Source organism: Solanum stenotomum, chromosome 9 (assembly GCF_019186545.1).
Source record: "Solanum stenotomum isolate F172 chromosome 9, ASM1918654v1, whole genome shotgun sequence".
NCBI lineage: Eukaryota > Viridiplantae > Streptophyta > Magnoliopsida > Solanales > Solanaceae > Solanum > Solanum stenotomum.
The window spans coordinates 55,868,595-55,894,421 of record NC_064290.1 but is presented as its reverse complement, the minus strand read 5'-3'; the positions used below and the strand labels follow the sequence as shown (position 1 = coordinate 55,894,421).

The 25,827-nt window shown below is 33.0% G+C and overlaps 3 protein-coding genes across 4 annotated transcripts in view; 2 read left to right on the top strand and 1 right to left on the bottom strand.

The window, feature by feature from the left end:
- LOC125875684 (THO complex subunit 3) overlaps nucleotides 1–25,827 on the bottom strand; it is a 163,179-nt gene that overhangs the window by 234 nt on the left and 137,118 nt on the right. The window contains exons 2-11 of the mRNA XM_049556702.1: nucleotides 5,602–5,670; nucleotides 5,364–5,459; nucleotides 2,900–3,029; nucleotides 2,224–2,315; nucleotides 1,883–1,951; nucleotides 1,096–1,153; nucleotides 890–989; nucleotides 496–582; nucleotides 323–401; nucleotides 54–186 (exon numbers count right to left, since the gene is read on the bottom strand). Coding sequence (XP_049412659.1) covers nucleotides 54–186; nucleotides 323–401; nucleotides 496–582; nucleotides 890–989; nucleotides 1,096–1,153; nucleotides 1,883–1,951; nucleotides 2,224–2,315; nucleotides 2,900–3,029; nucleotides 5,364–5,459; nucleotides 5,602–5,664 — 907 coding nt within the window. The 5' untranslated portion in view covers nucleotides 5,665–5,670. The remainder of the gene's footprint in view (nucleotides 1–53; nucleotides 187–322; nucleotides 402–495; nucleotides 583–889; nucleotides 990–1,095; nucleotides 1,154–1,882; nucleotides 1,952–2,223; nucleotides 2,316–2,899; nucleotides 3,030–5,363; nucleotides 5,460–5,601; nucleotides 5,671–25,827) is intronic.
- LOC125875686 (KH domain-containing protein At5g56140) lies at nucleotides 8,605–15,052 on the top strand. Of its 2 annotated transcripts, none has more exons than XM_049556706.1 (7): nucleotides 8,605–8,868; nucleotides 10,062–10,147; nucleotides 12,254–12,399; nucleotides 13,262–13,381; nucleotides 13,466–13,582; nucleotides 14,109–14,252; nucleotides 14,357–15,052. In XM_049556706.1, the coding sequence occupies exons 1-7, from the start codon at nucleotides 8,762–8,764 to the stop codon at nucleotides 14,504–14,506; spliced, it is 870 nt and encodes a 289-aa protein (XP_049412663.1). In that variant the 5' UTR covers nucleotides 8,605–8,761; the 3' UTR covers nucleotides 14,507–15,052. The 2 variants fall into 2 exon arrangements, with proteins under 2 accessions (XP_049412663.1, XP_049412661.1); XM_049556704.1 differs by having other exon boundaries at nucleotides 8,626–8,868; nucleotides 13,454–13,582.
- On the top strand, nucleotides 16,110–19,175 carry LOC125875689 (ubiquitin-conjugating enzyme E2 28). The gene is made up of 5 exons (XM_049556709.1): nucleotides 16,110–16,157; nucleotides 17,344–17,435; nucleotides 17,856–17,983; nucleotides 18,671–18,775; nucleotides 18,854–19,175. Exons 2-5 carry the CDS (start codon nucleotides 17,366–17,368, stop codon nucleotides 18,995–18,997), a joined length of 447 nt encoding a protein of 148 aa, XP_049412666.1. The 5' UTR covers nucleotides 16,110–16,157; nucleotides 17,344–17,365; the 3' UTR covers nucleotides 18,998–19,175.

Here is a 25,827-nt window from a genome sequence, read left to right as displayed (position 1 = left end):
GTAACTCGTAAAGAGAAGGAAGAGTCGAGTTCTTTCTTAGGTCAGAAAGGCACCTTCATCAGCCTGGTATTTGTTCTTATCATCCCCAGCAAAGGCAAGCAAGTTCTGTTTTGGATTCCATTCAACACTGTTCATGGCAGCACGACATGGAATCTGGTGAACTGACCGTCCAGTTTGGACATTAGCCTGTCGAAAATAATGGCCAAGTTATTGAAAGGTTAAAGCGATTTTCTATGTAGAAGAGAGTATAATGGCTAAGTTATTGAAAGGTTAAAGAGATTTTCTACGTAGAAGAAGAGTATACAGGTTCTCGACAACATACAATATCAATAAACAAATCTTCACTAGCAGAGGCAATGTAGTCTCCTGTGTGATTGAAACTTATTGTCCGAACTGGCCACCTGAGTAGCAAGAAAAAAAAATTAAAAATCAGGCACCTGTCCCAGGAAACTCGTATAAATTATAGGCTGGACGAAAACATACTTGAGAACTTACTCAAGTTTTGTAAATGTTCGAAGACATAGCATCTCCTTGATGCTCCAGAGGCTGACCAGTGAATCAGCACTTCCAACAGCAAAATATCTTGTGTAATAATATTGAATCAAAATAAGGTATAATTAGTTCAGATGAAAACCCCCACTCATGGTCTGAGAGCACCTATGAGTGGTCCTTCAACAAAACTCATAATGACATCATAGAGTGAGCCCTATGCATGGTCCTTTGACATCATAGTGCCACAAGGTACTAGCTACTTGGAACTACCGCCAAAGAATTCTCCCATTACTAGAAAGGAATGTCACATATTCTTGAGCTGTTTGAGACCTCTTTTAAGTCTCATTTAAACCACAGCACAAAAGGAAGCATACTTACAGCAAAATATCAAGCTCACCTTCCTAGTGGATCAATTGCAATGCAGTAACAACCAGCAGTGTGAGCATTAAGCGTGTTAACAGCTTGTAGAGATGGATAAGCTAAGACTTCCACAGTTCCTATATGACAAACACGAAAACTTTGACACTGAGAAAAGTTCATATTGGAAATTCAAGCCTTTTCTTACTGAATGCCAGCAAAGCCAACTCACTAATTTGTACTCACCATTTCCTGTTGTAAGAAAGAACATATCGCCACCTGTGTTCCATGCAATCTCATTTACCTGATGAGGCAAAAGTGTAACAATGGGAACTTGGGGGAGTTTAAAAGTGTTAACAGTATGGAACTCATCATGCTGAATGCCCAAGTAGGAATATGACTCAATGCATTGAGCAACTAATTACTTTTTTTTAACAGGTAAACTCTTTGCAACTAATTCCAGAAACAAGAGGCTGGTTACATGCATGGTCAAGAATACAGATGAAACGAATAGATATGAAGAGCTTTGGCAAATTAGAGTTAAAGACTTGTCCTGAGAAGCAGAAGCATTCACCCATACTTCAAGAGCATCTCTAAGTTTAAGAGGAAATGGTTATTTACTCATACCACAAGAAAATCAAGTTAGGAGAGAAATACATGCATCACACATGATTTTTCTGCATTAACAAGTAATTGTCTCTACACCCTTGGAGGGGAAGAAAAGATCAAGCCCAAGAGGAAGAACTGATGTTCTGTGATTTCAAGTCCTTTTTCAGAATGTCCAACAGATCCCTACTTCGACTATTAGTTACACACAGCAAATAAAGGTCAAAACTTGCAGCAACACATCTGAGAAACTTGATTCACATTGAAACACTTGCAACACAAAAGCAAGGGCCAGCAGTAAGAGAAAGAGACGGACCAAATGCAGTAGGCTTAAACCCAGTACAGCACAAGTCAAGTTTACATAACTTTTGATAACCTACTATATGGGCTTATGAATCACCGTAAACTTAGCTGGGGTAGCGACTACCTCATAATTAAATTTGCGCTTATGAATAGGCTTAAACTTGCGAACATCCAATATTGTTAGCTCATCATCCTGCACCATAAAATAACTGAATAAGAATATGCACCGAATTAATTTCCATGATAGGCAGATAGTAGGGAACTCCACAGAATATCACCAATAAAACTCACCATCATAAATATGAATGATAGAAAATACATGCAATAGAAAGAGATGAAGCTAAGATACATATCTGTTTTGTGTCTGCACTCATTTTGACTACATACATATCTATAAGCAGCTAAGATAATAGAAGATAGAAGTGCTGATTTTAGGAATTAATAAATGATAGAAATAATGAGTACCCTGTTCCCAACAGCTATATGTGTCCCATCAGGCTTGTAAGTGATATTGATATTTTCCCCACTGAGTTCAACTTGCTGTGAGCATTTCCCACCTGCCAATTGGAGACCAAATGTTTTAGCATCTGCAACACCCTGACCAATAATAAGAAAATAGGAATATCTTTAACTTCCTGGCAATTGACATGAAACTAGGTGTGAAAGTGTACGTAGAGTTTTTTATTAGTAGTTATAAAGAAGAAAGTGCATGTTGAGTTACTTGACTCATACCCACCCCCAATTCCAACCCCCCGGGTTCCACTTTACATGACATGTTTCTAAGCAGTCAAATAACCTTTTCTTTGACCAAAAATATTTTCATATTAAAAGGTGTAATTTATAGTATTCTTTTGTCCAGTTTCTAACTATATAAGATTGTTCCAGACATAAGAAACTGATGTATGAATTGAGACCGGAAATTTAACAGGTTTGACCCACTTACTCTAGACCGCTCCAACTATTTTCGAAACAGGAGTAATATTGTTCTTGAAATGATTACTTTATGGGAATAAATATAGTGTAAGTCCTCAAGTAACCAATAGACATTGACTCTTATAGCATTACATTCTTTAAATTCCAACTCATTATTTCATACAGTACTTTGGCAGCTTATTGCTGGTGCAAAATAACTTAAACTTACTACGGGCATCCCATAATCGAACTGTCTTGTCACCAGATGCTGTAGCTATCAACTCTGCATGTTTTGGATCCCAACATAACTGGTCTACACTGTCGGTGTGACCCTTCAATTCAACATCTTTTACCTTTCCCTGCAAAAGAACTATCAGAGACTTGGAGTGTATGCAGACATAAGAGGTTTCATACTCCACCTCTCAAGAATGAGAAAAGACAAGAATATTGAAAACATAGATAGGGCACAATCATTTTAGGGTAGTCTTATGGTGGCAAGCTATTAATGGTCCAGGTTTTTGCAAGCAAAGGCAAAATATACTACATTCTTCATGCAAGTTCCAAAGTTGAAGAACTTGGGATCTGTGACTATGAAACAAGATAAAAGTACATTTATAGCGTTGATACAGAGCAACAAAAGCAAAATATCCTTCAATCTTCATGCAAATTCCAAAGTTGAGGAACTTAGGATTTGCGACTATGAAACAAGATAAAAGTACATTTATAGTCTTGATACAGAGAAATGACACATGATATAGAGTTATGGAGCACTCGATCCACTAACAAAGTAAAAATTTATCTGGTCCTGCAAAGACACTTCAGAACCCCCCCCCCCCCNCCCCCCCCCCCCCCCCCCACAATCCTCTTGTGATGAACAAGCCTCCCATTTGCAAGTAGCCATGACAAATCCATCTTTTTTTTCTATGACCAAGTTAAAGATTTAATTGATAAGAACAAGGCCATCTTGGTCATATAAAAGGAGTATACCACAAAAGGAGAAACCTATAAAATATGGTTCTCCAAAAGACACCTCAATCCTCTATACAAACAGAAATTACACCAAAAGAAAATAAGGGATCGGAGACTACTCCTCAATTGAGCAAAGCTAACTCTCCAGTTCTCCATCCTTTCAAAAGCTCTCCTATTTCTCTCTTTCCAAATGACCCACACTACTGCAAGAGGAGTAACATTCCACACCTTATGTCTTCTTATCCTAACTCCACTCTTCCAACTGAACATCAACTCTTTCACGGACCTTGGGATTGCCCAAGAAATATCAAACCATCTAAGATATCCTACCATAACCTCGAGATGTTTTGCAGTGTAGCAAGATATGATTGATGTCCTCTCCTGCCTCCTTACACAGGAAACACCAGCTTATGCACACCACCTTTCATTCCCTAAGATTCTCCACCGTCAATATCACCCCTCTAGTAGCTAACCACAAGAAGAAATACACCTTCTTCAGCACCTTAGGTGTCCATACCGAGTCATACGGAAAACTAACTTCCACCCTAGCCAGAAGCTTTCCATAGGACTTAATAGAGAACAGTTTTTTATTCCCCAACTCCTAACTCAAAGCATCAGGTCTATCTACTGGCTTGCATTGCTTATGGAGTAAAACTAGAAATCTTTGAAGCTCGGTCACCTCCCAATTTTGGAAATCCCAATAGGTCCCACCTCCCTTGTACCCCCCTAATTTGCTGAACAGACAGCTCCATTTGGCCAGAGACCCTATACAACACCGAGAAATCATTCTTTAACACCAAATCTCTACACCACTTTTGACCCCAAAAACTAGTCTCCTCCCATCCCCAACCTTAAAGAAAATGTTTTTATTAAAGGCTTCCCACCCCTTCATTATATTCCTCTACATGCCACACTCGGAAGGTAACCACATTTGTTCTCCATCCCCCTTCCATAACTCCATATTTGTCCGCTCTCACCCCTCCCATAAAGCTTCTTCCTCCATCTCGAATCTCCATAGCCATTTATCCAAGAGGACTTTGTTAAAAACCTTCAAGTCTTTAACGCCAGGTCCTCCCCACTGTCTAGGAGATGTCACGGTCTCCCATCCCACTAGGTGAAACTTCTTTGTCCCATCCGCCGCATCCCAAATGTTCCTTTGCTACCTTTCCAGCTTTTCTATCACTCCACCAGGTGTGTTGAACTGGGACATGCAATATTTCGCCATACTGTGTAATTCTGGAGCATTTCTGCATCTTTTACCCATTCTCCCTTTTCTTCCAATTCAAACCTCTTTGTGTATCTATAACATTGAATTCATATGACCTCCCACAAATGAGGTTACGCATACCTTACCCCTACCTTTGATAAGTAACAAAAAAAAACTTTTTTTTTAAACCTAACTGCAACAAGCATTACTATCATAGCTTCCTCAACTCATACCACATAGAACTAGACTTGGCAGAGGCAACTAAAGTGAGAGACCAGCTTCTTAACTCTGGAGAAAATCTCAGGTACCTAAGTTCATGCATATATCATAAAAATCTTGTTTTGCCTATTGTAAACGAATTTATCCAGTTTATTTACTACACCCAGTTTCCCACTTCAGTAGAACCTTTAAAAAATCAGAAAAGGTAGGCAGAAAAAGGCAACAATAACAAAAAGCTATCCTTATTTCAGTATATAAACTTAACTGAAAACAAAAAAGACGAGCTCATGAAGCTTACATGACCATGAGGCTCAATTTGCCAAATACGAGCTGTTTGATCCACAGAACCTGAAGCTAATTTCGTGCCACTGCAGTTCCATGCCACCGAATGCACCTTTAATAAATAAAAACAAACATAGAAGATAAAGTATCACATGGTCAATTCATCTAATCAAGAGTGTTCATAAAAAGGAAAAGCGAAGTTAGGGTTGTTGTTGTTAACAGTAAAGTGAAGGAATGGTTTTAGAGAGAGAAACCTTCTTCTTGTGTCCCTGGTACTCTCTGCTATGGAGGTTTTTGAAGGGTATTGTTTCCGCCATTACTCTGCTTGTTTGCTCCGTTTACTTCTCAAAATTTTTTTCTTGTTTAGAAGACGAACAAAACGATACACAATGTTGTCGTTTCATGCCAACCCTGTTGAGAAAATTATAGACTAGTCCCTTAAGTTTGAGAATGGTCTAAAATTGTCCTTTATATTGTCGAAACTGAGCATTTTTTATAATTAACACCTGACGGTAGCTAGTAGTTATTTTTGTTGAAACTAGCTGGTGAGAAGTAGGTGAGCCCTTTAAACTGAAAAAAAAAATCATCTAAACAGGATTTATCTCGGTAATTTGCTTTAATTCAATACGAGTTACATGCTTCTCATAAATCAATTCCATCCGAGATAACATTGTTGTGTGTTGTAACAATGGCAAAGAAAAGTGTTCAACTTTAATAAACATAAGGACTTCAATTATTTAGGTGTATAACATTTAAGATCCATTGATTTATCATAATTATAAATCATATATTATAAAAACAACATAAACAATTCATATATTATATATACAATGAATAATGAAATATAAAGGTGAAAATCAATCCTTCATATTATTTTCATCCAATAATTGTGAAGGAGCGTTAATCATATAAATATTTATCGTACATTTTTAAGTTGGTTGATGGTGATATTATTCAAAAATACTTGTGTGGCACTAACATGTGTTTTACTTTTCTAAAAATATAAATAACTATTTATTTTTTCACAAGTATAAGTCAAGTGTTCTTCAAAATAATATCTTTTATATTGTTATTTATCTGGTTTATCGATTAAAAAATACATATGACAAAATATCAGTACCTTTCAAATAATTGTCAAAACTGTACAATTATGACTTTTGAGCAAGACAACATTTTCAATAATTTAAAATTTGATTCACAAGTTTGAACAAATAATACTTCTTATTTCCCAATTTTTCTGGGGATTAATTGATGTGATTGGGGATTAGATATAAAATTAAATAAGTAGCTTGCCCATCTATTCAAAAAAGCAATTTAAAGAATATAAGAAATATTAAAATAAAAAGGTTCAATCAACTTCCTAAATACGTGGAGAAAGTCCAACCTCATCTATTTAAGAGTACTATTAGGGATAATTCTACTTTTATTCCCTCAATTATTGATAATTTTTGTCATTGCGATAGTTGATTAAGTATATTTAATTTGTAATGAATTAAAAGCGCGTTCTTTGGATTATATTTGAATAATAATGTAAAATTAACATGATACTTTGGCAATGAATGGTTTAACACTCAATCATTCGTGAATATTTCAAAAGACTCACAATTAAAAATGTCAAGTGCTTCATGAAATTAATCGAAATATGCATCAATTTACTCGAATATTATAATCATAAAAAAAATTAAAATTTCGTTACAATGTTAGTTTCTTAAAGTTTAGCTAAGCTATAGACTATTTTGACAAAATTCAAAGGAATTGAAGTTAGTAAAAACTTCAAACCACATAATAAATATATAAGTGTTAGTTAAAAAAAAAATCACTAATAAAAATTATAGCAAAATGATAAGTATTTTTAATCAGAAATCTCATATTTAACTTTTGAGTATAAAGCCATCTTTATTAGAGACTAATTTATTTTATGTATGAATTTTCAATAAAAATTCAAATTTAATAAACACTAAATAAAAAAAATAAAAAAAGTAGATGTTAGGTCAAAAGTAAAAATTCCCAAAGGGCCATAAATGGTTGAAAGTTGAGGAACAAAAGTTATGGAGAGAAAGGAGCATTAGAGAGCTAGGATCAACAGTCAACCAATACAAATTGGGACGGATAAAATTTCTCTACTCTTAATTAAATAATTTGAAGAATATTTTTTCCTTAAATGAATTTTATATATAATATAAATTTAAATCAATTGAAACTAAATAAGAATATCAGACATAAAAATAATTTTAAAAAAATTTAGCCACCTACCACAAAATCCACTAATTTAAGGTGTGAAGCACAAGGATGGTCTTTGGTGATACAGTCAAAAGTTGTAAACTTTTTCCATTTAGCACTATGTTTACTTTTTATTTTCTTTCTTCCGATGAATTTGAATTAGTCGTATTAATAAATTTTGAACAATGAATTATTAAGGAAAATATCATAAAATAAAGAACTATTTACATGGTAATTCATATACAATATATTTATTTTCATATTTACTTATCATAATTTTTATATTATAAATTTGTATGATTAAATTGCAAATCATCAATTTCTTAGAGGTTCTTTTGATTAATTTTCAAAAATAATGTACTCAATTGATGAAGATAATTATAACATGACAAGTGATATGGATTTGACTTGTCACAATATATTCAATTAATGAATATAATTATAATAACATGACAAGTGATATAGATTTGATGTCTCATTTATGTGAAGATTATTGAATTTTAAGTAGATATAAATCAATAATGAAAATTTCAATATATTTTTTTAAAATAGAAACTTTATCGTTTATCTACTAAAGAGATGAAGTTTTTTCGTGCTTATATATATAGCAAAACACATTTTTTAGATCGTAAAATATTGAGAAGAAAACAATTTTAGTGTAGTTATTATACTCGATTTTGGTCAAATAATTTGATTAATCGATAATCTTTTCAAATTAGTGAAATCTTTTTAATGTTAATTTTGTGGATTGTAGATTTTATGTTTTCTTTTCAAAACACACGTAATATCTCTACTTCAATCACATATATATATTCGTTCTATTAGGAGAGAGAGTAACTAATACCTCATAATCTCAAATATAATAAGAGAATTTAATTCCTTAAGAACGCACGTTGAATTTTATGGCTTAGATAATTAGTTAACATTTCTAGATTATATTACATATTATGATTTACTAACGACGAGACTTTATTTTTAATGTGAGATTTTTTTATGTAAATTTCAATTAGTCGAATTTCAAAACGGATATCGAACTATCAAAAAATTCACTCTCCCCTATCCACCGACGATTATTTTAAATCTACTAATACCAGGTCATTGCCAGTCCAAAAGAAGGAAACAGAGAGACTCCTTTTTGGAAAGTGAAAAGTAGGTGAATCTGGCCGTCATCGGATTCTATCGCCGCCGGTGAAGATGTCGTCCGGAAGGTACATGGCCTACTCACCATCTCCGTCTGCTCCTCAGTCTCCTCATATCGCCGGACTTCGCTCTGCTTCCTCTGCCATCGCCGAGCAAGAGAAGTGCGTTTTTCCTTTTTCTCTAACAACTTTGTTTTTTTGTTTGAAGTCTTCGTCTTTGTTGATTCAGTGGATCGTGCTGAAATTGGCTAAGCCTATATCCGATCTTCAGTTTTTGTGTTTCTCAATCTGTTGCTTTAATTTTACTCTGTGGTTATGATTTGTGACTTGATTTTCATTTTTTGGTTTGACGATTTGTAAGTTGATTTCTCTAAAATGAAAGATCTGGTTTAGCTGTTTTCTTACTTAGTTAAAAGCATCAGTTTAAGGTTCAATAGTCTTTACCGCAATTTCAAACAGTCTGGATTGGTTCTATGAATTCCTTGTATCAATTTGGATACTTTGATCAGGTTTGTTCCTCCAAAAAGTTGGTTTTTTTGATGTTATCAGAAGTTGATCGTTACTGTTTCTTCTTCTTCGGATCATTTTGTCAATTCAAATACTTTTTTGGGTTGGTTGCGTCGCAAAGTTCGTTTCTTTGCTTCTATCAGATGTTGATTGTTGCTGTTTCTTCTTCCTTCGGATCATTTTGTCAATTCAAATACTTTTGTTCGGTCTGTTGCTTCAAAAAAGTTGTTTTCTTTGCTTCTATGGGATGTTGATTGTTATTATTATTTCCCCTTCATTCAGAGCATTTGGTCCAATCTTCTTCTGAGAAATTAAGAGAGTAGCAATTGTAAAGAAAAGATTCAAACTACTCTGGAATTGATAACCGAAGACGACTATAACACTTCGGTCTTGCAATAGCATTTTTTCTATGATCCTTTTTTCCCTACTTTACTGATCGATAAAGTGGATCCGGGATTTTGAGTTGGCGGATGTGGAGTACCACTGCACCCACTACTACTTTGTGGTGGTCGATGCAACGTTTGGTAAATGATTCAATTTGCTGCAGCCACTGACCAAATACTGCAACTCTGTCCTTTCGATTTGCATTTTGGTTCTATCTAAGTGAACTTATTTGCTTATTTTTGCTTATTCTAGTGCATCTTATGTGATTGACCAAAATAGGAGGACTCGTTTCGCTATGCACATAGTTTTTGTTTGATCTTCAAAATACTTACAATAGCACAAACCAAATACATTGGACCATCAAACTTGGAACACCTGTTTTTTTTATACTGATGGTTTTCTTCTTGTGTGTACCTATACCATAAATTACTGTGAGTATTTAATTTGTCCATGTGTGTTAACAGGTATCTCTCAGAGTTACTTGCAGAACGCCACAAACTCGGCCCATTTGTGCCTGTCCTTCCTCACTGCTACCGATTGCTGAATCAGGGTGAGTAGGAAGTTGAATTTTGATTAGTTCAGCCACTTGTGCTTCTGATATCAAAAAGTAATTTTTATTGCTCAACACGAGAGAAGTCAAAGATTAGAGAATGAGGTTGAAAAATATTTTAAGTTGATGGGTACATCCTTTTCATCTAAATAAAGATGATAAATCCATTGTATACTTCTGTTTTTGCTAATTGGGTGGAAGTTTAGGTCAAGTTTGGGTCTTCTATTTAAAGTTAGTCAGCACTTTTTTTCTGGACGACTCCCAACACTATTTGTATATTCCATGATTGTCTTTTTGTTATTCATGTTTAACTAGATATTTGTCCCATAAAATGGGTATTAGTATCTTTAAATTCCTCCTTCTATGCAGTTTCTAAATAAAAATAAAATATTCCTTCTTCTATGGTCAGCTGTGGTTCGCTTACCGAGAGTGTATTAAAGACCTACATGTCGTAATAGGTGCAAGATTAAGGGAATTACATTTGACTTAATTGGGGAGCTTGTCACAAATTTGTTTATAAATAATGTTGTAACCACCACCTGGCAAGAATGAGAAGAAGTTGAGAGAGTCATGGTATTGAATCCATGTTTATTTCCTATATGTTGGAAATAAACACTTCATTGTCCCATTCCAGTTCAAAAATAAAAAAGAACTTCATTATCCATTTTTTTATCCCCCAGTATCCTATAGGTTTGTTTCTTCACATTTATGATATGCTTCATTGACAATTTAAACTGTGTTACCACACATATATCATTGTGAGCCTCTAAGTTTTACATGGAAAGTGTTATTGAAATCATCTTTTGGCAAGATCGTGGAAAGTTTGCTAATAGTCTTCAATGCAAATCCCAGCTTATTTCATCAGCAGCCTGTCATATATTCTTAGCTGTACCGGGAAGTTTTCAAGTACTATTTAGCGGTGTAGCCTGTAACGGATCTGGAATAGAAGGAACACGACACTAGTAGTATACAATATTAAGATGAGGACTATGAAATTGATCCTTGAAGTATAAGAAGCATGATGTGCATTGTGTGAAGCTTGTTTAGTATTAAGGGGAGGGTTGAATCGTTGAGTGATTAGCAATAACGTTCAAGTTTGAGCTGTGGACCTGCATTTTGGGAATATCTATATCATAGTAAGAGGTCATACTGGGCATGTTATACCTCTTGTAAATGTGTTTGGAAATGGTGGATTGCATGGCCAAGGACATGTTAGACCTATAAGGAAATTCTTTTCTTTTCATATATCTTCTAAATATATCTTGGAAATGGCGGAGGATATGTCCAAAGACAAGTTGAACCTTAAGGAGTAACTTTTTTTAAAAAAATTATGACCAACAACCTAGGACTGTCCTAACATATATGCGATTTTTTTACTGTTGTCTGCCTAAATTCTCTCCTTCAATTAGGTTAGACCTCCTCCTCCTTCCTCCGTTTGGTTGTCATCTTCGGGACTTCTTTTAATAAAAATGATGTTTGCTCCTAGTTGCTGTTTAGCATCACACCAAATAAGTTAAATGGCAGGGTTTTTTATTTGTTATAGAAAAGATTGTATATACCTTGATATCAAAGTTTGGCATCTTCACCTGCAAAAAAGGTGCCTTAAAGTGACAGTATTAATGCCCCTCTAATCAGTGGTGGAGCCAGGATTTTTAACAAGGGGGTTCAAAATCTAAGAAGTAAACACACGAACTAGTGGAAGGGGGTTCGACATCTATTATATAGACCTAAAAAAATAATTTTAACATTGTATAAATAGTAATATTTTCCGCCGAGGGGGTTCGGATGAACCCCCTAAGTATATGCTGCCTTCGCCCCTGCCTCTAATTGTACCTTTGCGTCGTAGATTTTCTGCCCTATGCTTCCCATCTCTACTGTTCCCCATGTTTTAACCGTTCATCTAGAAATTAGGTATCTTAGGAGTTTCTTTTGTCCATAACATTTAACTGATTGCTTTAACAAATCATTTTTTTTCTATAAAATCCGTGAGATAACTAACCAATGAAGGATCCGTCTTGTTGTCCATATTATGGTGGCTGCTAACTGATTTATTAACCACTGCTAACTGGTACGTCTTATTCTTGGAAATTGACCTTTTTGAAGCAGAACTTTTGCGTGTAACTACACTGTTGGGGAATGCATCAGTTTTAGATCAAAATGGGCTTGAACATGCTAGCCCCCTGGCTTCAGGAGGAATGTTTTCAAATGGAGGAGCTAATGTGGACAGATGGGCATCACCATTTCAATCAGAAGTATGGATACTAACTGTTAACATAACCTCTTTTAGATCTAATTTTTTATGTTTGAAAAGCTTTTCTGACAAAGGTTTCTAATTTCCATGCTAACTTGATTTCTTTTTTAAGTGTTTTAACTTGAATCTCCACTTGTCTCGTGACAGATAGGTGAAGCTAACAACAACAAGATTGATAAATAGTTTAAGCTGAGCATCTGATTTAGAATTTTGCTTTTAGTTACTAGGAGTACTGACAGCCAGCTAAGTTTTCCAATGAGATCTAGATGTCTATGATACCACACAAGCATCTCCTTCTATGTTGATTCAAATAATTATCTCAGTAGAATGTGAGGGGCTTGTTCCACAGAATTCTGCTAACACATGGGATGCGATCTAGATGTCCATGAGACTATTTTACGATGAGATCTAGATGTCTATGACTCCACAGGAGCATATCCTTACTTTCAATTCTGCTAACACTTATGGGATGCTTTGATCCATTCTGAAACACTGGAAATTGAAAATCATAAGCTCGTTGTTTCCAAATTTATTTGAGTCATCAAGATCTGTTATGTTTTTAAGGGTGTGCTTTCTTATTCCTCTTGTAGTATATGTCTATCTTATCTCTGTTAATGTTGCATTCGTGATTAGTAGATTATTGTCTTTATTTTGTTTCAACTTGTGTAGATCTACTGTGTGTTTTCTTATTCCTCTTGTAGTCGTGGATTTGGAATGTCTTAAATGTTCTGAATCATAAGGAGGTTCAGGGTTAGTTATCTCACAAAAAGGAGGCTTCCAGGTTTATCTTTAGTGTAGTACAAAAGAGAGGGCACAGGGTGTGGATTTCTCTGTTTAACCGATTTTGTGGTTATCATATCCAGATATCAGGTTTAATGCACTCCCCATCGACTCAAAACTGGCTTAATACTCAAAGTAACTCATCAGGCCTCATAGTGAAGCGAACACTCAGAATTGATATACCGGTGGATCAATATCCTAGTGTATGTACTATTATCTATTTTCTCATTCTGTTTATCATGATTTGGCTACATCATGTTGAATGTGTGTTTTAGTTACCTTTGCAGTACAATTTCGTGGGCCGACTCCTGGGCCCTAGAGGGAACTCTCTAAAGCGAGTGGAAGCTACTACTGAATGCCGGGTTCTGATAAGAGGACGCGGAAGCATCAAAGATCCAGTAAAGGTAATATTATGAACTGATGTAATATTTGAGAGGCCATGAAATAATCATGAGAGACAACTTCTCCCCACTTCTATAACCCCCACCCCAAAGATCCATTCCCAGTTGATTTTATGTGCCAGTGGTAGCTGTGGTGATAAATGAAGCCACCTGTTCACTTTTTTGGCCATTAATTAATAGCTTGAACCTCCTTCTAGTATGTTCTTATTTCTTATATAGGTCTCTATTCCAGTCTGTTCCTATTGGTTGATGTTGTTGAAGTTCTTATTAAATTTAGATAAGTTTCCCTTCTTCTGGCTTGTTTAGTTGATTCATCTGTGATATTAAGGTTGGCCCTTACCTCCATAGGTTGGTACGAAGTTAATGTATCAAAAGTTTTTTTGGTGGAGGTCAAGTTTTGATTCCATAGAATTTTCAGTAACTCTTGTTAGTGGCATTGGATAGTCTGAGGTGGTAATTTGTACTATTTTTCCATCTGGAATCATCTTTCTCAACATTTAACATAAGAATTTACTTTGTCATTTTGAAGGAAGAAATGATGAGAGGCAAACCAGGGTATGAGCACCTGAATGAGCCTCTTCATGTTATTGTGGAAGCTGAACTGCCAGTGGAGATCATTGATGCCCGGCTATTGCAAGCACGTGAGATATTGGAAGATCTACTCAGGCCTATGGTAAATTTAACATAGATTGCAAGTTGTCATTTTTTGTCTACTATCACACATTTTCAAAGTTGAGAGATGTTCATTATTATTTCTCCATCGCCCTCCAAATGCAGGATGAGTCACAGGATTTCTACAAAAAACAGCAGTTGCGTGAGCTTGCAATGCTCAATGGTACTCTTCGTGAAGAAGATTCTCAAATGTCTGGTTCTGTTTCCCCCTTCCACAACAGTCTTGGGATGAAGAGGGCTAAAACCAGAGTGTGATCTTTGTCTAGTGGGATTTGGAGCTTGTGCATTGATACACACCACTAACCAACCAGCAGGTCCTATATGCAACAGATGTTGCTATAACGTCAGATGCCTCGCACTGCCATCGGGGCACTGGTGCTGTTCTGTGCCAGTTCTAACTTGTCTCTATAATGATATGAAGTGTGTTTATGTTCCGGTCAGGGAAGATTTAGTAACAGTAAGCCATAATTGTGGACCGCTTAGGGGTTTGCTTGATGTCGCCAGAGCGCTGTCTTACCAACATCATCGTATTATTCCATTAATTTCTAGTTTGTGATTTGAAGGTGTGGGAATGCCTGTAATGCTAGCGAGGCGTGTCTGTACTGATAAAAGAAAAAAGAAAAAACAAGAGAGAGAAGGTGAGGTGAAGATCTATTGTTTACAGTTTTTCTGCAGTTGGTGCCTTTTCTGCTCTCCTTTGGAACATTATGTAATATTTTAGGAGAGCATTTTTATTAATGTTGTGAACATCAAAGCACTTGACACCATTTATTTATGCTTTAAGCTTAGTTTCGGTTTGTATACCTTTTTGGCTGTATTTGGAGTAAGCTTCTTTAACTAGCTCAAGTTATTTTATTCCTCCAAATTTACCAAAAGTGAGACTTTTGACAAAAACATGTCAAAGCTCCCTAAAGTTCCTTTCTTTTCTCTTTTCCATCAGCAATGGAAGGGTAAAAGATGAAGATGGACAGATTGTATATGGAACTGTCAGTCACAGAAAGTTAAAAGAGTGGGAAAAGGAATAAGTTCTTTAAGTTTTTAATTTTGATTGTTTTTTGTTCTTTAAAGGGTGTCTAATTTCCCACTAAGCTTAATTTATTAAAATGTAATTTTGGTTCTTTTATTTACACTATTGCATTTAAATTATTTTCACAAAATATAGTGGGGGTGTTAAAAGGATAGACCTACACAAATTTTACCTTTATCTCGTGAGCGTAGAAAGATTTTTTCAAAAAAACCACATCAATTAATAAGAAAAAACAATAGACAACAAATGCTAACATACATTAAAAAAACAAACAAAACGCATAAGATTACCTTTTTGATCAACGGATTACTAACAATATACTCAAGATAATTTCTCAAGTACAGTATGAAGAGATGAAATTTTACACAAATTTTTGATACCTCCTAACTTAAATAAAGCATGCCAAATAGTTTGAAAAAAGATATACCTATTAACGCAAATAAAACACAAAAAATGCAATGTAGAAAACATTACACAACAAATATGAGAACAAACAATAATAATAAATAAAATAATACAATAATCAAAACAATTAAATAAATAAAAAACTACAAAAATAATGCCAATATTACAATTTACAAAGGACCAAAGTCATAATTTTAATCCAATATGGAAAATTAGAAAAAACAAATAAATAAAGAGGCAAAAAAGCATGGTATTAACACGTGCATGGCATGAGGTGTCCACCGCCTAAAGGAGACCCTTCCTTTTCCAAATATAATTATTATTAGTATTATTTTTATAAATAAAAACCTTTTTTCTACCTTAAACTTAATATAATAATAATATTTGTGAGTCAAAATTCCCTATATATATTCATTCAGACGTAAAATTCATATTTTGCTGCCTCCAACCAAAACTCTGTTCTCTCAAAAAAAGGTTCGTAACCCTTAAGGATTTTTTAACCCTACCGATTTCTCTTTCTTTTTTTTTTTGCAAATCGATCATTAGTTATATGATGTTGTTATAATTTGATGTTTGTTTGTTTGTTTGTTCTGTTTATGCTTTTGCTTTAATTTTTCTGGATTTATATGGTGGTTTGCCGATTCTTTTTTCATGTGAAAAAAGTAGTGGATGTTCTCTGTTTCTGTTTTAATGTCAGCTTGATGAGAAGAGAATTTATAAAGCTGATTCTGTTTAGTTTTGTATAGATATGTAGTAGTACTAGTAAGTTGATTGTTAATTTTGAGGAATTGATGTGCTGAATCATTTTTTAATTCAAAAAAGGTTGATTTTTTAAGGTTTCACTTTCTTCAACACAAAAACAGGAAAAAGGGACTATTTTTTTTGTTTATTTTTTGTTTGTTTGTGGAATCCTGCAAAAAAATTGGATTCTTGTTTTGGGTTGGTATGCGTTACTGCAGGGGTGGAGTTAGGCAGGGTTAAGGGGTTCATCCGAACCCCTTTTCGTTTATGTGGGAGGTTAAAATTATTTTTTATGTATATATAATAAATGTTGAATTCCTTTGGCTTCTTTGTGTATTTGCTTTTTCGTATTTTTGAACTCTATGTCTAGAAATTTTGGGAGGAAGAAGTTGTGGGGAAGTCCTAGGCGAACGTCTCTGATCATTAGCTGTGTGATAAAAACTGGGATGTAATGGTTGTCCTTGTTGTTGGTATTAATGGTTATAGTAATTTATTTGATTTCTTGTTCCAAGTCAAAATTCTGATCATTATCTCTTAGATAGAGACTAGGATGTGATGGTTTCCGTTGTTATTAATGTTTTGTATATTTTGAGGCCATTGATTATAGTAAAAATCCTTTCTTTAGGAAGGGGGAGAGTGTTTTACATTGGTTTGGAACTTCATTGTATGTTCTCTTTCCCGAGTTTAACCAATATAATGTAATAGTTCTTTCCTGCTCCTCTGCACTTACAGGAGCAGCACCGGGGAGGAAAGCAGTTTGCTTCTCCTTAATACAACACTTTTACCTAAAAAAAAGTGCATACCATTACAACTTCTATTAAATTATTTTTGAAGTGTCATCATAATTTACTAAAAAAAATTCTAATTCTTGATTAATAGGCCTTCCTTTGGCAGTATTGATTTGGATTTCTTTTTGTAGTGATAAGTCTCTCAAATTCGTTATGGCTTCAAAGAGGATTCAGAAGGAATTGAAGGACTTGCAGAAAGACCCCCCTGCTTCTTGCAGTGCAGGTATATATGAGTGTGACTTGTGCTGCTTAATGTCTCTTTATTACCATGTTATAGATATCCCCTCTAGGCTTGCTGTTCCTTGAGAACTTGTCTTTTCTCCCATGTCTGCAGCTTGAATTTGTGTTGGAATATATTTAAGACACATCAGATATGTACTGGGAATAATCTGATGATTTCTTTCCCCTTACCATCCGATGGGTAGTCATTACTTACTGTTCATTTTGTCCTCTTCTTTGTTTCCCTTTTCCCCCTTATGTTGGCTGCGGGTTGGGGTAGGATTGACAGAGTAACAGGTGACAATTCTTTTGGTTCTGTTAATATTTTGTTAGACATGTCTGCACTTGTGCTGGAATTTGTGAAAATTGTGTACTTTTAATTTGGATGTTGTTTTGGACTGAAAAAGTGCTTTGCTTCTTGCAGGTCCTGTTGGTGAGGATATGTTCCATTGGCAAGCTACCATAATGGGTCCATCTGACAGTCCGTTTTCTGGGGGTGTTTTCCTTGTGTCTATCCATTTCCCCCCAGATTATCCATTCAAACCCCCAAAGGTAGTTTTGAAGTCTTGCCAAGTATTTTGTGTGTGTTTTGTAAAATTTCTCTTGCTCCTATTTCCAACATTCCTTACCTTTAGCAATTCTGTCTCGCCATGGATTAGAACTATTTACTGCAAGAGTTCCCAGTAGATTAAACCTGAACTCCAATGTATTTGTTTTACATATTTGTTATTTGATATGTTTTACCTGAGCCAACGTCTTATCGGAGATAATCTATCTACCTCCACAAGGTAGGGGTAAGGCTGCGCGCACATCACCCTCCCAAACTCCACAAGTTGGATTACACTTGATTTTTTTATTTTTTTTTGTTGTTGTTGTTGTATATTAGGTCTGATAAAACTTAATGTTCCAATATTTGCTGCGATGGTAAAAAATATTAATAAACCAAGTAACACAGAAATGGAGTTCTTCAAGCAACCTAGGGTTGTTCAGAAGACGCAAAATCCTGGATCTACCAGGATGGATGTTGGCTCTAGACAACCATTGGCGTTCAATTTTTTGTCTTGATGGACCTAAGTATGGATGTTGGTCGTTCTTTTATTTGCCTTTGATGTGTTTTCTGTAGTCCTTGCTTAAATAAAGCCAGCTCCCTTGTATTTCTTAATTCTTAATTTGTTGCAAAACCCTGCTTTCAGTGATTGGATTTTCAATGTTACTTTGTTTTGACTCTGAATTCTGTAGGTCTCTTTCAAAACCAAGGTTTTCCACCCAAACATCAACAGTAATGGTAGTATTTGTCTTGATATCCTAAAGGAACAATGGAGCCCTGCTCTTACTGTATCCAAGGTAAAGTATCTCATGCTCATCTCTAAAGCATCTGCTTTATGTATACATTTTGGTGACAATTATGCTGGGAAATTGCAGGTGCTGCTTTCCATTTGCTCTTTGCTTACTGATCCCAATCCAGATGATCCTTTAGTGCCAGAGATTGCTCACATGTACAAGACGGATAGAGCGAAGTATGAGAGTACTGCCAGATCATGGACCCAGAAATACGCAATGGGTTGAACACATTTGGTTCTACTCTCATGAATATCATCGGACCTTTATGCTATAGTAGTAAATAAACATAGGCATGGTGCACAATTTTTAAGATATTGGTGCTTTTTGTTTTCTGGTATTTTGCCCTTTAGTTTTTGACTCGTTAACGATTTATCATTTGGTGAAATTCAGATATGTTTTTGTTAGACATATGAAAGACCGTCTCTTTTTTCGCTCGTTTCTATTTTTTTTTAATAACTTGTCACAGGATTTTATGGATATGTACCAGTTCAAAAACTTTCCTTGGGCCATTTTTTCAGGCCTTGTTTTGGGCCTGGTCTGCTTCTCAACTAATTAGTTGAAAGCCTTAACTATGGCATGTTAACCATTCGCGGACATCGTCGTTTAATGTCTTAAGGAGTTACTTTGTGGAACTTGAGACTTGATGATAGTGGTTAATTTCCAACTATAAGGATTGAACAAATGACTATTTGGTTAACCTTCATCAAAGAATAAGGTAAAATTGTTGGCTGTTTGGCTAATGGACCAAATTTGGTCAATATAGTTTGTTAGTTTTTGCTTTCTAGGCAGAAAAAAGAGGGGAAACTTTATCCAGCTACACATGGTAAGGTGAAAAAGTTAGCATGTAAAACAAGAGTAAGAACAAACTTGGTTAACATTATATTATATTACAGAAGAAGAAAGGGATTTTACAAGATCCTATGAATTGGACCACAAAATGAAATGTCACCTTCATCTTTCAAATTTCTTATTCTTATATACCAAGTATGGAGAAAGAATTCAAAAATCTTTTGACTTGTTTCTCTGGTTAACACAAAGCAAAAGGAATATGTACATATTGTAGTTAGATGTATACAAAAAGGTGAAGTGGTCCTCTCTATCTACTACTCTACTGTATAAGAGTTTGTCATATTTTTAAGTTTAGCCAGCTATATATGAGTAACAAACTAACAACATTACAAATATGTAGGCACAAAATTGGTATATAGGAGTGCATGAGGCAAAAAGTAGTCTCAATTGGAGTAAAATCATTTTATTTATTTATTTCAAGTTCACCTCATACATTTGATTGGGGGATATTAGTAGTTCAATTGGTTAGTTACCTAAACTCACCTCGTTGGTGAGGGTACGATTCCTCACCTTGTTATCCCCTCCCTATTTCCCCTTTTTCTACAAAAAGAAAACTTATACATTTGATTTTTTCAAAGATGTCTTTTCATGTTTGTCCATCTTTCTAGAACTTTTCTTGAAATCTTACTTCAAAGACACTTCTTTTGTATTGAGTCGAGGTTTTAGTCATTCTAGCTCATAAAGATAAATGTAAGATATGCTTACATTATACCTTGAAAATGCTATTTTAAGTTCCAAACAATGTAAGGTCTAAGTTCGAATCTTAAATATGAAAGTACTAAAGCCGCTCATAGTGGACTTTTTACTATTTAAATTTAAATTAGTTAGATCAGTGAATTCTGCACCAAAAAAAAAAATCAACATAAAAACAAAAAGAGTTACTAATTTATGATTTGTCATCTACTTTAAGAAAAAAATATGAAAGACACGTGTCACTACCGTGTCGGTTGTAATATATATTGTACTTACATTTGAATTCTAATATTACACGAAACCAAAGTTAAGTGACAATATATTGGTGAAAGGTCAAATTTAACTTGCTGTAAACCTTGTATAAAATCAGTATATTTTAGTGATAAAAATATTTAGAAAGTGACTTTGGGAGTAAAAGTAAGAAGAATACTATCAAAAATAGTCACAAAGAAACAAGACATGTGATGGGTGGTCAGATATAGGAAGGAGCGGCATGTTGGCTGCCCCATTTGAAAAGATACATCAAATATAGACTACACAAATTACCTTTTTAAAAATAAAATAAAATATATACTAATAATTTTATTTGTGTCGACTTACGTGAATCTCAATTATTTTATCAGATATTTAATACTCTTTGCTGACATTAAAATAATACTGAAATGGATAGAATTTCTTCAAACTTAACTATGTATTTCAAATTTGAGTTCTGAAAATGAAAAAAAAAAACTTGATTGAAAATAGCGTGTTCCTTCGTCTTACATAGCGTACACAAACCTCACATATAGTTGTTACTTTTTGCCAACAAAATATTATAATTAAACGGCTAAGATTTCTTCAAACTTAACTAGATATCTTGTCACCAATACTTTAATCAACCCCCACACCCCAAAACCCCCAAAAAAAAATGATAAAGATATGATCAAAAGAAAGTCAATGAATATAGAATTTTTTCGAAAAAAGTTTACCAAGGTACCTTTTAATTAATATTGTGTCAGAAGAGAAACTATATGTTAAAAGAATTGTAAATATTATAATAGTGACACTACATTAATTACATTATTATAAGCTGTAAAAAACCCGTACCGTACCCCTTGTGAAAAAGATAGCTCAAAAGATCTGTGTTTTGTCCTCTTATTTTATTTAATGCTAACATGTGAGGGTGTCCATCTAAATTCTCATCTAGCTTGTCCTATTATATTTGGTATTTTACTATAATAATAATAATAATAATAATAATATATTCAATATACGTAAATTTATCTTTATTTTAAAAGATAGAAAGTCTATTTCAATATATTCTTTATTCAAGAGTAAAGAAAATCAAGATAAAATATTAAATAAGACATAACAAAATATTCTGAAACACAATAGTCTAGCAAAAATCGAAGAAACAAGAAAATATAAGAGTGATACTATGACTATAAATAAAGAAGAATTAGCAAAACAACACTCAAGACTCGATTACCTAATGGAGAAACTTTTTTACCTTGATATATATTTTCTTGCGTAATATTTTATCTAAGGTTCATATTCTCGATAATTGAAGATGTGTCCAAGTCTCTAATTCATGTGCTAAAGTAATCTTTATGGTAAGTGTAAAAAGTATAGTAACTTATGTTTGACATAAAATTAAAAAGAATGTATAGGAGTAAAAAAAGAAGGAATTGTGCAGAAATTTTGATAGAGACTAGATGAAACTGTAAAAGCAGACAGATAGGGTTGTTCTTTTACAGTAATTCTGTCTTTTTCTGTAATGTTTTGATTGTGACTTGTCTATCTCTTTCCATTTTCTCTCAATTCTCTGACTTTCTTTCCCTTTTTTAACCTCTTTGTCTTGGTTCTTGAACCTCATACTAATTAGATACCGTGATAACGTATTTAGTGTAATTTTATAATTGAGGTCTAAAAAAATAGGACGTACACATATCAATGTATGGTGGAAAGACTATTTTCAATAAACGTTCGGTTTAAAAGATAAATTTTCTAGAGAAGGTTACAAGAAAAGTGTGACTAGCAAGATACAAAGCGGAAAAGAAATAAAATTTCGAGTTTGAATCTTGCTCATTAAAAAAAAAAACTTGTAATGAGTATTTTCGTTTTAATGAACGTGAATAAATAAATATGAGACATAGAATGAAAAAACCATAAAGAAAAATTCTTGACAACATGTTACAAGCTTTTACTTTCTTGATAATTTAATTTATATACTAAACAACTCATTGAGTTTCATCAGAATTTCAAAGTTAAATATGTTTGGACGAAAGTGTTACTAGGATGGATAACGTCTTAAAAAATCCAGCGCATTTTTTCTAATACTATCAAATACGAGATGCTTTGTACACAAAAATCTACCTTTTAGATTTAGGTTGGATTTTTTGAACTAAATATGGTGTTAAGATTTAGAGGGAAAATGAGGTAACAAAATCTTATAGGGATTTTATACTTTCAGAAAAGGTTTCAGATTCTCACATGTTATTGTCTTCTATGATGTCTCAATAACGTTTATGAAATTCCAAGTACATTATTGTCTTCTTTTTTCTTTCTTTTTTCAGTTATTGGAGCTTTGTTTCCTTTTTTTTTATTCTTTTTTCACATAAAAAAGAAGAATTAGTGGTGGCTTTTCTTTATGAATGGATATGGTTATGACATTATTTCAAGATTTGATCCCCTAATGAATTTTTTGCCTCTTTTCTTTCTTTTTTGATTTTTCGGTTTGAAATTCACGTTAAAGTTCAACTAAATTTAAATTCACATTGAGAAGTTTCACATTAGAGGTAAAACACTTCCTAATAAAGATGACTCTGTATCCATCCAGAGGGACTCATACCCGAGACTTTTGATTAAGACTAAATAAATATTTATCACTTCACCACAATCCTTCTCGATAATTTTTTGCCTTTTTTCATTGTGCTCTTTTATTCCACCACTTAGCTACTTATGACTTGTGCCACTAATTAATGAATCATATTTTTTTGTGATTTTACATGTCATCCCAATATCCTTAAAATAATGTTCTTGCTTTCTTTTATCCAAAAAAAATAAAAAAAAGAATTATTTTATCGCGAAGGTGAATAGTATTAATTAAATATTGAGAGACGAAGAGATGATATAGTTTCTCACTTGCGTTCAAGCTTTGAAAATGAGAAATTTTATGGTAATTAACAAACATTTCCCCCTTAAATTATGCAAGCAAATGAATTTTGAATGATTAAATATATATAAAAAAAAATTAAATGCCATTTTCTTTGAAGGTTTATCAAATATGACCTAATATCTGATATTTACTATTATGAGATGCGATTGGATAAATAAAATTCCTTTATCTTTCATTACCGATTTTGAATTCAATTCCTAAATATAAGTAACTTTTTATAAAATTATATATATAATAATAATAATAATAATAATAATAATAATAATAATAATAATAATAATAAAAAGTTAAATGACATTTTCCCTAGAGATTGCCATAAAAGCTTTTTGTCAATTATGAGGTGTACCAAACCAACTAATGTGACCATATTAAATTCTACTAGATAGGTTTTAGCCCACCAACATCATTAAATCAATCTGTTTTTTATTTTGTAGAGTACTATTTTATATTTTGTACTATAATAGACAACACTCGACAAAACTACCATAAAAATACAAATAATAATGGCCCTAATATTTAATTTGCTAAAATTGTATATTAAAAGTGAACTTAGACATTTTGATTAAGATAAAACGTTAAAATGATTTAGATAAAAGTACAATCAAACCGTTTTATAACAATCATATATTAAAATCTTAACGAAAAAATAAATCTGTTAAGTAAGAAATATGTAAGACCTTTCTAATTCTTCGTTTATGTTGAGTTTTTTAAATAAAAAAAGTATCAGAACACAAAGCTAATGAATTATCTATGTTATATTATATTATATACTTTTATTACACTATTTTGCTATAATACCTCACAAATCTTTTGACAAGAACACTATTATAAAGAGGTTTGACATTATATGTTTGACTTATTATATCTTATTGGTACTTTTATATTCTATTCCCTTTCATCCACACAATAGTGCAAAATTTCATCTAAAATTTCATTACTATAATAGACTTTTTTTTTTAATTAGTCAAAGGTCAAATGAGTTTATTAGGTAACGTAACAAATTTGTTGCCATAATCCCAGTAGTTCCCAATAATTATACGTAATTTAATATATTTTTCGTTTCATTTTATTTAACTTGTGTTGACTTGATGGTCAAAAGGAAAAATAAATTTATCATAATTTACTATAAAGAACATGCGAAAGGAAAAATATATTTTTGTAATATAAAAATCAATTAAAATGAAACTAAAGAGAAAAGTACTAATTTGGTTCTTATAATTTACTTACTCATATACTTTTAATGTAAGCATTTACCTAAATTGACTTAAATGGTACAACCTCGGTTCACTTTTAATTGTTATAGTTTCCTTTTTTTGAGTCAAACTATAAGAACTTTGACTAACATTTTATGATATATTTTTTCATCATATTGATATACAAAAAATTGTAATTCATACTTTTTGTATAGTTTTTTAGTATCTAATTTTTTTGTTTAACGTATCAAATTAATGTAATCTAATTTAACTTTGAAAATTAGTCAAATTGATTTTCGAAAAACACAATATGACAATTAAAATTGGACGGAAGGAGTACCACTTTATTTAATAATCAGATAAAATTGAAATCTGAACAAAATTACATGTATATTAATTTGGATATAATTAAATTCACAGCTGAAATAATGTGAATATATTTAAGAGCTTCTTGCATTAATGACTTCCAAAAGTAACAGTTTTTTTTTTTAATTTCAGTTCGTTTCACCTAAAAATGATAGTATAATTTAATTTATAGAAAAAATACAAACAAATATTGAATTGAAAGGAAATAATGTGAATATATTTAAGAGCCTCAAATATTTTTTTTTATTTTCATTTCCAATCTGGCAAAGTTTTCGGATAACGTAATCTAGACTTAATTATCATAACAAGGAAAACATTATCTAATATTTTTAATTCCTAAATCTAAATAGGTAGTAAATATTTAATTTATAAATAAAAACATTTTTTTTTTATAATAGTAAAAAGTCAAACGAGGAGATTCAGAAAATAACGGCAATAGTAGCTCAACAGAAAAGAACTGTTTCCCCTTTTTACTTCAGTTAAAAAAAATATATTATATAATAGAAAATAGGGAAAAGGGTCAAAAATGCCCTTAAACTATGTGAAAGGAACAAAAATGCCCTCCGTTTATAGTTTGGCTCAAAAATGCCCTTAGCGTTAATACTTTGGTTCAAAAATGCCTTTAAACTATATGAAAGAAACAAAAATGCCATCCGTTTGTAGTTTGGTCCAAAAATGCCCTTACCGTTAATATTTTGGTCCAAAATTGCCCTTATTGTTATTTAATGGGTAAAAAATGCTCATTTTTCAAATAAATATTTTTTTAACACATTCTTTTCTAATAATGTTTTTTTTTT